We start from the raw sequence: 15,922 nt of genomic DNA, 5'->3' as shown, positions 1-15,922 counted from the left end.
ACGGAAGGCTGAAATGGACAGTGTGCTTCATGGGAAGGTCAAGTGGTTACTCACACAGGCTTACATCTTGCATAGCACTGCTGGTAGTGGTGTCTCGAAGTTCTCATGGTGTGTGTGGTGGTGATGGAAGAATAGGCGTGGAAAGAGAAGTGATGTCTTTGATTAGACCTAGGAAAAATGAACTTCTCAGGCCTGCTTCCTTCAGCAAGCCCAGAAAGCAACAGTAAAAGCCATGCTAACTGCAAGGTAGAAGCAATCACTCTTGAATCAGTCTTGCTATGCTAATCAATCCCACCACATGAGAGAAAAAGGTGGCTAACACCTGTGGAGCATGGGGGGTGTTACCTGGGAGCAAAGTGATAGGCTGTAGGTTCCTGGAGAGGGGGGAAAAAGAGAGAGGGAGAAGGAAAAGAACAAGATCATTAGCACCTGTGTTATATTTTTAAATACATTATTACATTTCTGGTATTTTGTAATTAACCCAAGTTAATTGCTAGCGCTTGGCTTGCACATTTCCAGCCCAGAGGATAACCAGTTTTTAAAACTAGCTTGCTCCCTTGAAAGGCTCAGCTTGACATAACCTACTAGGGGGTTTATCAGATAAGGTACAACTAGGCTTAATGTGCTGCTTAATTAGGAATGTAAACACATTCATTAAAAAAAAAAAGAAATGAGAGCCTCGAAGAAATTATGAAGAGATTTTATGATTATCGACTCGAAAGAGAAAGTATTCCAACCGAGAAAGCCATTTCTTCCTCCTTCCCTAGGAGTGGAGGCAACTCAGTTTCTAATTGCAACCCTACGCGGCACATTTAGCACAGAGATTTCCCTCCACTGGGATGTTATCTGAGATTTGGGATAACCAGGCTGAACAGAGATGTGAGGGACTGTCAGCCTCTCCGAGGGTGTGTGGGTATAAATAGATGTGTTTGTGTACACATGCTTGCCTGTAAACATGCAATTTCTACAGGCATGTCCACGTAGTGGGCTGTGACTTCAGCAGCTATTAACCAAGGTGGTGGTTGTTCCTCCTCTTGCCTGTACGCGTGGTGGTTGGCAAAAATAGCAGCCCCAGCAGGTCATAGCTTGCAGCTACCCACAGATATGAAGGATTTGGTTGCTGGGGCATGTTCCTCTGTCTGGCATTGAACTGGGAGCTGCCTTTTGGCCTCTACATCCTTGGTGTACCCCCAAGGGGACCCATGCCTGTGAGATGGGTGGTGGATGGAGAGCATGGGAGGGCTGCTCCCATGTACCACCCTGTATCCCCGTGCTTGGGGCGCAGCGGTCCAAAACCCTGGCTGGTGCTTTGGCCACCCCATGCTGTGCCCCTCCGCTGCCTCTCCCCTCGGGCACCCTCCAGCATGGCGCCTGCTCACTGTGTGGCCTCTATTCCCAGCAGAGAACTTCCCCTCCCTGTGCTCCCTCTCCCTGCTCTTCCCAACAATGATGGCCCAGGCAGCTTGGGATGTAGTTTTGAATTTAAATGCGGCCAGCCTTCGGTCTACAAAAATAATAAATCCCCTTCAAACAGAGTTATGTAAAAAGTAGAATAATTAAAAACCTAATGTTTGTTGGCAGCTTATGTGTCCCTTTGTCTGCAAAACAGAGGCCTGTTGACAAACAAGAGGCTTTTCTGGGACTCTAAAATCAAGTATCAAAGTATAAATGGCCACCACCTAATACTGACTTCATTACATTTGCCAAACACAGTGAAACTGTGCACTGTTGCTTAATGCACTTATACAAGGAAAGTCTGTGGCCATGAGCTTCCCAGTGCTGCAGTGGAGTGACCTGCTCAGGGGTACTTTCAAAGGTGTCACCATGCTTTGTGGCAGCCCTCTCCTGCAGCAGCCCAGCAGCTATTCACTCTGCCTATAAGATGCAGTAATTCAGATGTTTTCAGGCAAACTGTGGAAAAAACAGAACTGTGTGTTGACCTCTCTAACAATTTTCTGGCTTTTAGGCTGAGAAATGCAAATGTGCTGTGGAGCTAAGAACAGACATTATTTATTGATGGTCACCATGGGATTTCTATTCTATTACAATTTCAATATATTCTGTTGACGGTTACTGTAGAATTTCACCTCAATTCCTTCCTGCAAAGTCTTTCTGAATTTCTCCATCTCTGTGCTTTCCATCAACCATTATTGTATTAAAATGATGTCAGTCTCTGCACAGTGCTAAAAATCCCAAATACTGTGAGATTTGAAGGTACTCACAGGTTCAGACACTTAATAATGGAAGCCAAGGCTCAGGCTGTTCTTATTATATTATCTGTCACATAGAAAGCATAAAACCCAGTAAAAAGAAAAAGATGTTAAAAAAGCATCATTGTTGATTTGTCATTTGTATTTTCCTGATAAGCTTTTAATTTTCTGCTCCGAATGGAAATACTTGTCTTAGGAACTAAGGAGAGCTGCTGAATCTAAAATGAGTTGGTTTAGTAACAGCAGTTTTACCTCGCCCCTGGAATCAAAATGTGAAAAACAAGTTTCCTCTCCCTAAGGTAGGGGCAGATGGGGAAACTTCTTAGGAAGCACTGGTGGAGAAAACACCGAGATGATGCAGCACTGGGATTACCCCATAAATGGTGAACAATAGCGTTGCTGCTCATTAATTCTCACTTTAGAATTATTAGGCTTGGGAGTCTAACATGCTCGTTTGCAGTTTTCCATGGTGATGTAAGGTTCATCTTCCAGCTATTTCCATGGAAAACTCAGGTGCCCTCAGCAGCTGCAAGCTGGCAGTGGGGCAAGCTCACCTGGGCAATGGAGCAGGAGCTCTCCCGGGGGGGAAATGGGGCACTGCCCTGACGTGCCTCCAGCACGCTGCTCCCACCACCAGTGCTAGTGCTTCTTGAAGGAAAGCCCAAGCCCTCCTAAAAAAAAACAAGCAAGCAAGCAAACCAGAAGGAATAACACTCCAGCTGTAGCACTTCCCGACAGACATTAGGAGGGGCTGAAAATAACAGGGAAGTCTTCGTGTAAATCACCTTAGAAAAAAATGTATTTGGGGAGAGATGGAAAGCAAGCCTCTCCCACTGAGGAAAATCCTTACGGGGACCGGCCAAACAGTCAAAACTTTTTTCCCCGTTACAAATATGAGGTTTCTGATTTTATTTTTCTTTTTAACTGTGTGTCAGAACAAATCACAGATTTTCTTTTATTTATTTTTTTTAATTATAGAAAACAAAAGAGATCACATGACTTAGCCTAAGAGTCAGGGCAGCCTTTTGACTGGGGGAGGTTCGAGTCCCCGCTCACATTTTTGCCCTAATGAGTATCTTCTTGTTTGTATAAAGCAGCACCAACCACAGCAGCCTCCATGGCAGGAGGTCATGACTGCCTTTTCCCTTCTGCATCACTTCCCCACCAAATTACCAGCCTTTCTAGTGGGAACATCACCAAAGTGGATGTGTGGCAATAGAAGGTTTCAGGATCAACAAATTACCATTTTCCCACTGAAAAAACCAGCCCATGCTCACTCCCTTCATACCTCACCAAGCACTTAGGCAGCAGGGGGGGAGGTTTACCTGCGAGCTATGTGCCCTGGGAGGCCCCTGGGTGCAGTGGAGACCACCATGCACCTCCAACAGCCCTGGCCTGGGCAGCACTGGGTTTTGGATACTGCTAGCAGATAAGACCAACATCAGCCTACAGTGAGGCCAAACTGGGGACATGCCAGTAACAAGGGGTTGGTGGGCCACTGAGTCAGCTGTGGCCCTGCACCACAGCTGGCTGTTGGTGCAGGGGGACGCCAGGGTCCCCTTGGCCCTTGCACCTCCTTAGTGCCCCCATTTATGCAGAAATGTACGCCAGCCATGCAAAGTGTGTTGGAAAGAACCTTTCCTTCTTTCTTGCGTTTGCTTTGTTTCTCTATTGCGGCTTCTTTTTCTTTCCCTGAAAACTTCTTCAGAAAGTTGATGGCCTGTCTACATGACAGCCAACACATCTTTATGTAAAGTGAAAAAACAGGTTCAAATATGGATATCCAGGTGTAAGTTTCCAGATAAGAGAGTCTGGAAGAGATGGCTAGGCTCTACATTAGGCTTGATTGCCCCCACATCCTCAGCACACAGTGCCCCCATTAACAAATTAAAGAACCTCTTATGTCTTCTCTTGTCAATGCAACTCCCACTGGAAAGAAATCTTGTTTCTGTGCCCAAGCAATGAATTACTTTTCTGATGGATTGTCAGATCGCAGGGGCGATTCAAGTTTTATGTGTCGCTTGAGCTGTTCTCACTTCTGTTTGATGTTTCAGGTAAAAGGAAGAATGGAGTGCTATCATTTTAACACTTTTTACATCTCTCTCTGAGGTAATTCTTAAGGTACTTGCAAGGTCAAAGTGGTAAAAAACAGATATGGGAAACAGCGTAGTTCGTGTTGTTCTACAAATGTAATATTGTTCTGTGCAATATTTTTTCACAACAATAAAAACTGTAACCAAGGCTACAAAATAGTTTTCTTCCTCATCTCTATTTCCATTTGCTTATACTTCTCTAAGTTGAAGTTCTCCCTTGCCACCATTGTCACTTAGTGATGGGCTCAGAGAGCCCTCTTTCCTCCTGAAACTAAAACACAAACCACATCTTTTTTCACAAAACCAGAGCCAGACTGAGCTCTGTTGTCAAACTCAGAAACTCTTGAGGTTCTGCAATGAGGTTTATATGCTTATCTTAGTTAAGAAGGGTTAGCAGCATCGGGAGCATACAGACATTTTCTACTGAGCCCATGCAAATATCTGTGATACTCTGTGGAGGAGATGGTTCATGAGGTTCCTCTCCTAAACCTGGGAACTTGGGGCAAGAGCTGGGTTTGTTGGTGGCACCTGTGAAGTACATATGACCTGCCCACGTTTATTTATGTGAAAGCGTTTGTCTTGCATTCTGCTATTTTTAGTGGTGGAGATCTTGGATGTGGATTCATGGTCAAAAAGGCCCCAGGGAGACCTTATTGGAGCCTTTCAGTACTTCAAAGGTGCCTATAAAAACGATGGGGAGAGACTTTTTAGTAGGGCCTGTAGCGATAGGACAAGGGTAACGGTTTTAAGCTAAAAGAGGGGAGATTTAAACTGGATATAAGGAAGAAAAATTTTTTACAATGAGGGCGTTGGAACTAGATGATCTTAAGGTCATTTCCAGCCCTAACTATTCTATGATTCTATGGTGAAAGACTGGAACAGGTTGCCCAGGGAAGTGATAGATGCTCCATCCCTTGCAGTGTTCAAGGCCAGGCTGGATGTGGTTCTGAGCAACTTGGTCTAGTTGAAGATGCCCCTGCTCACTGCAGGGGGGTTGGACTAGATGACCTTTGAAGGTCCCTTCCAACATGAATTATTCTATGATTCTATGATATAGAAATATCAAATGGTGAAGTTGTCTGAGACAGCGGTTGTACTTTTCCCTTTTGCAAAGTCAATTTTATGTTCTTGAAGCGTATCTGCATCAGTGAAGAAACTGAAGGATAGCAGAGACACCAGAAAAACCCTGCCACTATACAACATCAAGGCACACATATTCCTGTGCTTCAACCCATGTATTTGTTTTCCTCCTTTTTTCAAGCTTATTTTTAAAAAACAAGAAGTCTATGATAGGAAATTATCTTTCGCACTATGTTAATTGCTGAAGCCACAGAATTAAAATAATACCTAAGGTAGGCCATTGAAAGTCATTAGCTTTCATGAGCTCTAGCTTAGACCACCAGCTGTGGTAACCTCATTGTGTGCATATTTCCAATATTTACTCCATTTATTCATGGATACTGTAAATACCATGGCAGCACTGCCTTATAATCTAAGTAAATTATAAAATCCAAAGACTGACTACGATGAATTATGCTTTTTCTCTTTTAGACAGCATGAACTAAGCATTTTCTGTTTGGTGATTTATTTATGTATCATAGAATCATAGAATAGTTAGGGTTGGAAAGGACCTTAAGATCATCCATCCAAGGATGGAGCACTCACAACCTCCCTGGGCAACCCATTCCAGTGCCTCACCACCCTAACAGTAAAGAATTTCTTCCTTATATTCAATCTAAACTTCCCCTGTTTCAGTTTGAACCCGTTACCCCTTGTCCTGTCACTACAGTCGCTGATGAATAGTCCCTCCTCAGCATCCTTGTAGGCCCCCTTCAGATACTGGAAGGCTGCTATGAGGTCTCCATGCAGCCTTCTCTTCTCCAGGCTGAACAGCCCCAACTTTCTCAGCCTATCTTCATACAGGAGGTGCTCCAGTCCCCTGATCATCCTCGTGGCCCTCCTCTGAACTTGTTCCAACAGTTCCATGTCCTTTTTATGTTGAGGACACCAGAACTGCACACAATACTCCAAGTGAGGTCTCATGAGAGCAGAGTAGAGGGGCAGGATCACCTCCTTCGACCTGCTGGTCATGCTCCTCTTGATGCAGCACAGGATACTGTTGGCTTTCTGAGATGCGAGTGCACACTGAAGTTGGCTCATGTTCTTTTTCTCACCAACCAACACCCCCAAGTCCTTCTCTGCAGGGCTGCTCTGAATCTCTTCACTGCCCATTTATATCTGCCAGTTCTTGGTAAGAAACCGCAAACACTATCTAGAAGGGACTTTCATCTGGGAGGAGAAATATTTGAGAAATAGGGTCTCAGCCATCTCTTTTCCCATTCCCCCAGGGCAAATTTGTGCCTCTCAGTCTACAGGAGAGAAGATGAGACAAGGACGCTCTAGCATTTCTTGCTGCAGTTGTCACTGGGAAAATACTCTTCCTTTTCCTGTCTGCTTATGTGTATATTTTTAACAGCTATTAACAAGTATGCCCGAAAGGCAAATATGGCTGTAATTAACAATCCCCTCTAGTCATGATGAGGCTTGCTGCGTGTTGCACACCTGATCCACAAAGACATTAGGTCTGTGTTTTACACCTCGTCTTTGGAGACACCCACGCAGCCTAAACAAAAACACACATCAGGATCCGTAGATGAGCTGCCGGAGATCCCAAATTGCTTAGGAGTGATCCCGTGGTCCTAGCAAAACCACACGTCCAGCTGCTTCCTGCTTGCCATTGCATGCCATCCCAGGGAGAGTCATTTTCTTTAGTCAGAGCATGGCAGAATACAAAGAAAAAATGCAGCATCTGTTAATTCATTAAGAACTAATTGCTGTTAATGATTAGGGGCCATAAAAACTGGTCACTCTTTCCTGCTTCTTGGCAGATGCTGCCTGATTGTCCAAGCTTTGCATGTTTTCACCGGTGTCAGCTAGAGACAAAAGTGCTCTTAGCACTAGAAGATCCCTTGTTGTGTGAATGGGATTAATGCCTGATGGATAATATAGCACAGGTATAAATTAACATGCCTGAAAATAGACAGCAAGCCCAAGATCTGCCTGGCATATCTTGGTATATAGCTTCAGGTATCATCCCTGCTAAAGAGGTATCTATAGCCCTACTGCCAGAAACCTCCTGCGTCTGCCTACCCCACTCCTGTGTTAGTAAATCAGTGTTTTGGTTTTAATTCCAAAGCAGGGGAGGAAAAAAGAACGAAGAAGGAAAAAGAAGAACCCAGAAAAACCACTGCCAGTTTATGGCACTGCACTTATTTAGGAGGATGAATAATTATATTTAACTTTTTGGTACTCCAATTTGGGGAAAAATTCTCCCCTAGAGTTCTAATCTGGCCATATTCAGCACTTTGAACTGGCTTTTTCCAGTTAAAAAAGTATTTCCCATAAGCTTGACATATTGCTGTGCATAATGATGGATTGCAGGGGAAAAAAGTGTATATTTACATATAAAATATACCCCCACATGCATATTTATATTGAGACGGAAAAATATTTTATGTATATATGTATAACTTGACACTTTCAACATTTTATGTAAATAAATGCCAAATGCCAAATGGATGGAGAAGATTGTATTATACGTTAATGGGCTACAATTCTTCATTTCCATTTTTCAAATCTGGGTATGATTGCATACAAGTACCTCAAACAGCAAACATCTGCATGGCTTGAAAGCAACCAAAGCATGTTTTTACCATAAGACATGTTCTTACTGTAAAGTTTTAGATTCAAGCTTTCCTAGTGAAATTCTTGGTCCTGAGCAGTCTCAGATCTGATTTATAATGAAAACAACAATTTTGCAGTATCAATGGGGACACAGACATAATTATATTAATATTTAAAGTCTAACAAGTTCTTTCATAATTAGGGTTCAGTTTAACAGACATATGCGTTAAGACTGTATCTTTGGAACTTCTCCAAGCAACTGCTCTGTCACAGACAAAGCCTTTGTCCAACTTACATGTTTGACAGTTTATACAATTACATTACTATTTTCCATCTCTTACCTCTATATTTGAGACAGTTTACCTCTGATTCTCTTTTGTTTCTAGGTTTCAAACTTTAATTTCCTGCAGAAATTAATATACTTATAATTCAGGTTGTCCACCCACCCACCCAGCTACCTGTCTCAGCTAGCCCTGTTGCTGGAAGGAACGTATAAAGCAAGTTCATAGCTTGATGCTGGAGTGATATAATCTTTGCTTAATCTACTTAGTGTTTAAAAATGTAAATGTTAGCAGCTATCGCAAATACTAAAGCTCTGCTCTCATGTAGGTTGTATCCCCAAATGTGGCACAAAGCTGTAATTGTACTTTTCTGGGAGACTAAAAGCCTTGCAGTGTCTGAGACCTGGAAAATTTAAAGAGCAGTTTACATCTGCTAGGACCAAAGTGTTGCAACTGTATCTCAAACATTTGCAATTTGAAGCAGTAAAATCCCTAGGGCATATTATGTGCTGTAACAATACCATTAAATATGTTGTATCATGCTAACGAAACAATTTGTGCCTCCTTTTCCTGTCTCTTTTTTTCCACTTAGAAAGAAATATAGTACATGAATATGCAACATTAATTCTTAGTCAAAATAATTCTTTCAAATAAATGAAATAAATTAAGCACATGTGTTTATAACAGAGATTGCAGCCTTTCTTTTCCCTAACTATTGTAATAGCATTTCAAATATAAAATTTGGATTCTTCCTGGGGTCTAACCTCTTAAATCTGCAGTTTGCTTATCAAGAACAAAAAGCAGCCTTTGCTTCCTACAGAAAAAGGCAGCTGTGGGCTTTCTTGGTGCATCTGCAGGACCCGGCAAGGAAGGTATAGCCCGGCGTGCCAACTGCCTGTGCTGCTTGCCGTTGGTTCACTCCCTGGCTCTGCTTTGGCTTCTCCATCTACATCTTTCCAGACAAATCCAGCCTAGTGGGGTTAAGCACTAAGTGGTGTGGACACAAGCCAGGCTACTGATCTCCAACCCTCTTTCATTTAGCAGTTGAGACATAGCACTCAGCTCCTCTGTGGGAGGATTTCCCAGTGAGCCAAGAAGTGCCAGAGCTCAGAGCTGGTTCCTCATCTTTCACAGACTTTTATAACCATCACAAGACCAGACTCCCTCATCCCATTGGTCTTCTCAAAGAGAAGAAAGAGGTGTGCAGTGAGGGTGTGTAGTGCACCTCTGTGTGTGAGTGCACGTGCACATCTCCCCCTCTCTTTGTTTAGACCTCTGGGCATCGCTGCCATGTAACCTTTGCTCTGTTCTTATTTTGACAACACACACAAATATTTACTCATGTTCATAAACAATCACCAATTCTATCTTTTCAGGTGAAGTATCAAGACAGCATGGCTCACCTGGGTGAACGTAAATGGACGCACATGTTCCCGTTTCTGGTGGTAGGTATTTATGTGTGTATACGTCTCCCCAGTGTGCAAAGGTACCTGCTTGGGTCTTTGCAAACATCTGTGAATAGTCATGGCACAGCCACAGACAACTTAGGGACTGAACCCTGATGCAGTGATTGGTTTCCACTCGATAAAACACCTGGGCATGTGCTGCTTAAACTGAGGCTGCAAGGGGGGAGGGGAAGGAGAAGGACTCAGAATGGAGCAGAAACAGAAGGCACTGGAAGAGCTGGTTAACCTAGGTGTCACATGAAGCACAGCCCTATCATAGGTGAAGCCCAAGGCAGCACGTTATCTCATTATAATTGTCCCTTGCAGTTACATTTGTGAAGGCTCATTAGAGCTGGGAAGGGTGAGGGTGTAAACTCAGGCATTTGCTGTGCAGAAGAGTGTGAGAATTAATGGGTCAGGAATCATGGCGTTCAGTATTTTGAGGAGTGGTTTTGCCAACAAGCATGAAAGTCAGTGCTCTGAGAAACCCTTAGAAGGGCCAGGTTACTGAAAACTGTATCTGCCTCCATCCCACATAGTGGCACCACTTCTGTTTCTGAGCTTTAGGGGTGCTTCCTGCTGCAATGCTGGTCCTGTTGCCTTCTGAGCCACAGCAGCTGGGCAAGGGAGGGGGGACAAAGCTTGGGAGACAAAGGCAGTGGAAGTGACCAGTGGAAGTGATGGTGATCTGGGATGCTCTCTGGTGACAGGTCTCCCTGGTGTACTCTGCCAATGCTGAATACTCCAACTGCGGTGAGAACGAATACTACAATCAGACCACTGGCATGTGCCACGACTGCCCCAAGTGTGAGCCAGGCGAAGAGCCTTACATGGTAATTTCAGCTTCTTCTGCTGGTAGGGTAACACATATCCAGCACCAAATGCAAAAACAAATGCTTTGTTACATGGTGGTAATATATGGATAGGAGAGAAAATGGGTATGGACAGAGATGCTTAAGCATTACCCCTGCAAGCATGTCATGGGAGCAGGGCACCTTGCATGTCTCATCCCAGGAGCAGCCTGTCAAAAGCAATATTGTGAAACTTGTAAGGTAAAAGATTCATACACAGTCTCTGCCAGTCCATTCTCATCTCAATAGTTATTTACAATCTGATGCTCTGTTCTGGCCTGGTGTGATGAATAGGTCAGTCTGCTGTGCTTGCTGGCCCCCCACACCGAGGATTTAATTTTGCTCTCCCGCTAGGATATTTTGGCACTAAAGGAACTTGGATGCTTCTGCAACATTTTATATTATAGTTCCTAAGTCACCATTTGATTTACAGCAGATAATTGTTGCTTATTAAAAAAAAACATTACTGAAGTCGTGTTTGGTTTTAATGGGATAAACATCCTATTGCAAGAATTTCCCGCAGTTGGTAGTCCTGAGCAAGTACGTTGGAATAATAACCAGTTGGTTTTAGTTTTGTTTAATCTGAACGTAATGTTCAACTGGGACATGTGAATTCAGAGGTTATGAAATCTCATCTAAACATTGCCTTTTTTGCTGTTCCCTCTGGGCTCTCCTAGCATGAAAGCAACATTGCTGATACCCGTGCTGTAGCCAAGCTTCCCCTCTAATCTGCTCCTCTGCTCTTCAATTTTTGGTTCTCTTTCTATCTGAGCAGCAGCTGAAATTCGCTTCCATGGCTTGCTGGAATATGATATAAATAGCTATGAGGGGCCACTTTCAAGGTGTACAATGCTCTGGTTCCCCTTTTTCTTCTCCAGCATACAGCTTGCTGCATCCTTATATCCTTCTATCGCCTGTTCAGCACAGACACTAAGGTACCAAATGACAGATTTCTTTCCCTTGACGTTGTGCCACAAAGCCAACGGGCCAGGCTATGAGTGTTTCCTTTTGCTAGAAGCAGGTGTGCAGCACGAGCCTACCTGTCAGTCACTTTGTGTTGTTGCAGACATGTGGATACGGCACCAAAGATGAGGACTATGGCTGCATCCCCTGCCCTTCAGAGAAGTTCTCCAGAGGAGGTTACCAGATATGCAGGCGTCACAAAGACTGCGAGGGGTTTTTCCGAGCCACAGTCTTGACACCTGGTGATCAGGAGAACGATGCTGAGTGCGGTCCTTGTCTCCCAGGGTAAGGACTTAACCTCGGACCTTTGCTCTACGCAAAGCACTGCAAAATACCTTTCTGATGTCAAAATCCCTGACTGCCTTTCTTCATGTCCTAGCTGGCTGTAGGTGCGATGCTGGTGAATTGTGTTTTTCAGTCTCTGTAAAGCAATACATCTAAATGTTTCAAAAGCATCAGTGAACTCAGTAGATGAGAAGATACCAGTAATCTCACTGAAATCTCACTGAAAAAACAACTAGAAACAACAAGAAAACCTGAAACTTCTCCTCTCTAGAAGTGGAAAGGGAACAGCTCATGTACCCTAGCACGGGTGTGCGGTACCATTTTAGACACTGTCAGAAATCCAGCTTAGCTTCCAGCTGTGGTTTCAGATGGCCACCTCATAAGTCTTGCATCCTATGAATGACCTCCATGAAAATGCCTTGGATGCCCCGTAGGGCCCATGCTAGCACCATGGTATATTTAGGAACATAAAATATCTCTTCTCCAGATGTGACCAGATGGCAGATCTGTCAGTAGTTGACGGCATTAGCTAACATAGCTATTAGGTGAGATTTACCAAGGCATTTAGTCTCTCAGGGTCCTTTCTAACCAACAGAAAGGGGTCTTAAGAGCTGCTAATGTGGTGTGTGTGCTGTTGCTCAGAACGAAAACAAATTCCAGGGAAGTTTGAAGGGGCTTAAAATAGATGTTTTTTTTATTAAGTCCATCTTTTTAATAGTCTCAAGCTCAGTATAATTCTGATAGCAATGGTGAGAAAGCAATTTCTACGTTGAATATGTTAACAATGTATTCCTGACTATATTGCCTTTGAAAGCCTCCAAACCCAAGCATACATTTGCTTTCTCAACACTTTTCTTTTTGTAGGTTGAGTAAATACTCTCAAACACAAGCTCACCTTACATACCTTTCCAGTTTCTGCCAGTGTGTCTCTTTGGTTTAGAGAGTAATTCCTACTGACATTTGGCTTTTGTGCAGTTTGCAGATGCTGAATAACCCACACTACTTAAAGGGCAGGAAACCCTGTTAAAGAGGCCCTGCAAGCTTCCAGGTTTATTGTATCAGTGAGCCTCTGTGAAATTTTCACAATTTACAAACAAAGCGAAGGACTTGTCTAGCTGCCAGCCAAACAGACTGATGATGTGATTTGAAAAGAGCTCCCTCTTGACTTCCCCTCATACATCATAAAGAGCAAGAAAGTTAAATAGTGGCCACAGTCACTGTTTTGCAATTTCTGTCAGGACTAATGGGGTCACCCGGGTGGGAGCGGGGTGCTCGCTGGAAATAATCGGCTTGCACAGCTGGCGCTTGGGGAGTAATCTCAAAACATCATGTTTGCACAGGTGTAACCTGTAGCAGAAACTGGCCTGCCCGAGTCTGGCTGCATGCCGCTCTCTGTGTGACTCCCAGGTCCTGGGATGGTTTGGCGAAGCCAGAAGTTAAGAAGAAACACCCTCTTACTCTGAGCATGAAGACATGAAATTCTCAAGACAAACTCAATGCAGGCTAAGACAAGCTCTGGAGCTGCCTCGACTCCCCGCACAACTTAGAGATCCCAGATGTTGCTTCTGAGTGATGGTGAGGGAAATCCAGTGCCAGGGCAGAGAGCTGTCAAGTAGTGCTGGCTGCCCAGCCACCCTTCCCCATTGCCTCAGTGGCACAGGGACAGTCGCATGCCCGGGTGAGTGGCAGCTGGCAGAGTGCTCTCTTCCCTGGGCACTAAACCTCAAAGAGCCTCTGAGGCAATGGGAGGGAAAAAATAAGGCTTCCATTTGCAGAGGACAGTGATTCCATAAGGCAGTGCAGACCTTCCCAAGGTAACAGTCCACATGCTGCGATCTATATTTAGGGGCATCTCATCCCTTTGCTATTTTTCACCAGCTCAGTAAAGCAGCCTGAGGAAAAGATGAGCAAAGACATTCTGACCTTAAGTTTTTAGACAAAACACCACTGAACTGGCAGCTTTTCCCAGTGGCTAAAAGTGCCTTTCTCTGTCATTCGCCTTAAAACAGGTGCTGGATAATTATATATTCTTCCCTCTATTTTTTCACTGTTACTTGTAATCAGTTTAAGGGAAGGAGACCTTTGGTACAAGAGCGCGGATCATCCACTGCTTCTCAGTGTACCGGTTCCCTTTCATATAACATAGGAATAACACTGTTTGTCATGCTCACAAGAAGGATGCAAGACTGTAGCCAGGGAAGAATTTAAAGGCTTAAGTCCAAAGCTATGATCCTCAAAAACAAAGTTCAGCTGCCAGTGAACGCTGGAGGTATCTAGAGTACCTAACTTCCTCAGACAGTGCTTCATCCTCTGCTCCTGCCCAGAAGCTCTTCCATCATGGTAAATAGGACAGGTCAATAGTGTGGAAATTAGGTGCAATTCAGACTATTTCCCTCAATGGAATGATCCATTAGGTGTTCTTGGAGCATGACTGAGATCACAACCAACTAGAAGCAGATACAGCAAGTCAGAGCAAGGGTCCCTCTAGACTAGCCATCTGTCCTCAGTAGCGGTCCTAAGTGGAAACCCACAGAGGAGTAAGAACAGGCCAAATGTATATGATACATAACCCTCATGTTGTCCCAGCACATATTTTCACCTTGGAGCAAGTCTCTGGAATTGCAAAGGGATAATTTTCTTTTAAAATATATTCAGAGATGCCTCCACTACTGATGCTTCCCCTTTTCAAGAAAGAGGCGGAAGAGTAACACCGTGAAAATTCATTATTTCATTACTGTGTCACTTCTCTGTAGCTAGTGATGCAAAGGGATCAGATATTTCCAACACTGCTTTTAATATCTGGTGCGGTACAAAGTAGCCAGAAACACAAATATGTTGTTCGTCCTTCGTAGGGGTGAATCATTAATGTTTGCAGCTGCAGAGCTTCCTTCTCACATGAGTGAACAGTTGCTTGCCATGAGCATCTTCTTCAGTTTTCTTTACACGTCCTCCATCATTCTGCATTGTGGCGAAAAGTGAGGAATATTCCACCAGCTTGATTTAATTAGCTGTTGGAAGGATTGTTTGTCTTTCCTAAACCACTGTGGCTGTTAGACTGTGGATCCTCACTGTCCTGTATTTTTCTTTACAGATTTATAAGTATCTTTGTCCTGACACTCATTTTTTTCTCTTTTTGCGCTTTGGCAGACATTTCCTGCTTATTTATTAACTGCTTCATCATCTAATGTTACACAGGCCCCCATAAGAGAGGAAAGATGAAGTTTTACTCCTGAGAGAAGAGTAGATTGGCAGATGGGGCACAAGAGACATTTGAAGGGAAGAATGAGGGTGAATCTTTGAATCTTTTAAAACCAGTAAGACATAAAGGAGGAACCATGCTCAGTTTACGAGCTCTCTGAGGTACCTCCAGCCCCTGTCCCCCTCTTGCATCTCTGTGTACTCCACTTCCTGGACCTTTATCCCTTACTTGTAGGCTGGGGCATTCATTAATGACAAACAGATTTTGATGGACAGTTTCAGCAGTAATTTCCTAACAATGCATACGTTTTACAGAAAAAACATCCTGCACGTGCATAGACAGGTATATAAGAGCAGAAAACAGATTCCCCATTGTGTAAAGTGTTTGTCATGTTGAGTACTTGTCTGCATAAATGGATTATGAATTTATTCATTTCTTCATTAAAGTTTGTAGTGATTTACAAGTGATTTGTAAAGACATATCCATAACACCATCCATGTATGATTTTAATGTAATTTACTCATTAGCTTTCCTGTGGATCCAATTCTTGCATAACCAGTTACCTTATTTCAACAGTAACTTTTTTAGCAGCCCAAAAGTTCAAATCATGAAAACCTTTCCTTCAATCTTTAATTCCACAATGAGGAACTAACTTGTAAACTATAGAGCAAGGAATTGAAAGAAACCCAAAAGCTGTAAAACCTAATCTGTCTTTCCCTGTAAGTGTGGTGGGTTTTGCTGTATTTTTTATTCTGATTTGGCTTAGATTTGGTTCTAGCACTAACGTAATTATTCTTATGGTGATTGTGAAGAAAATTAGCCAGCCATATCCAATTGGTGGTCTTGCCTGAAAGGTTACTACTTCAAAAAATAGCAATCCCTTGTTTTGAAAAGTCTTATTTCAGGGCATG

At 43.4% G+C, this 15,922-nt stretch overlaps 1 protein-coding gene across 2 annotated transcripts in view; it reads left to right on the top strand.

Moving 5' to 3' along the window:
- EDAR (ectodysplasin A receptor) overlaps positions 1-15,922 on the top strand; it is a gene marked incomplete at both ends in the record, with an annotated part of 62,852 nt that overhangs the window by 28,065 nt on the left and 18,865 nt on the right. The window contains 3 exons of one of the 2 annotated variants that reach the window (XM_080612810.1): positions 9,645-9,713; positions 10,424-10,546; positions 11,631-11,812. In XM_080612810.1, coding sequence (XP_080468936.1) covers positions 9,645-9,713; positions 10,424-10,546; positions 11,631-11,812 — 374 coding nt within the window. Of the gene's footprint in view, positions 1-9,644; positions 9,714-10,423; positions 10,547-11,630; positions 11,813-15,922 lie in introns of those variants that run through there. The other variant, XM_080612811.1, reaches the window with a different exon arrangement.

Source organism: Psittacula echo, assembly GCF_963264785.1.
Source record: "Psittacula echo genome assembly, chromosome: 3".
NCBI lineage: Eukaryota > Metazoa > Chordata > Aves > Psittaciformes > Psittacidae > Psittacula > Psittacula echo.
The sequence above is the reverse complement of the archived record's forward strand: the minus strand, read 5'-3'. Positions and strand labels throughout refer to the sequence as shown.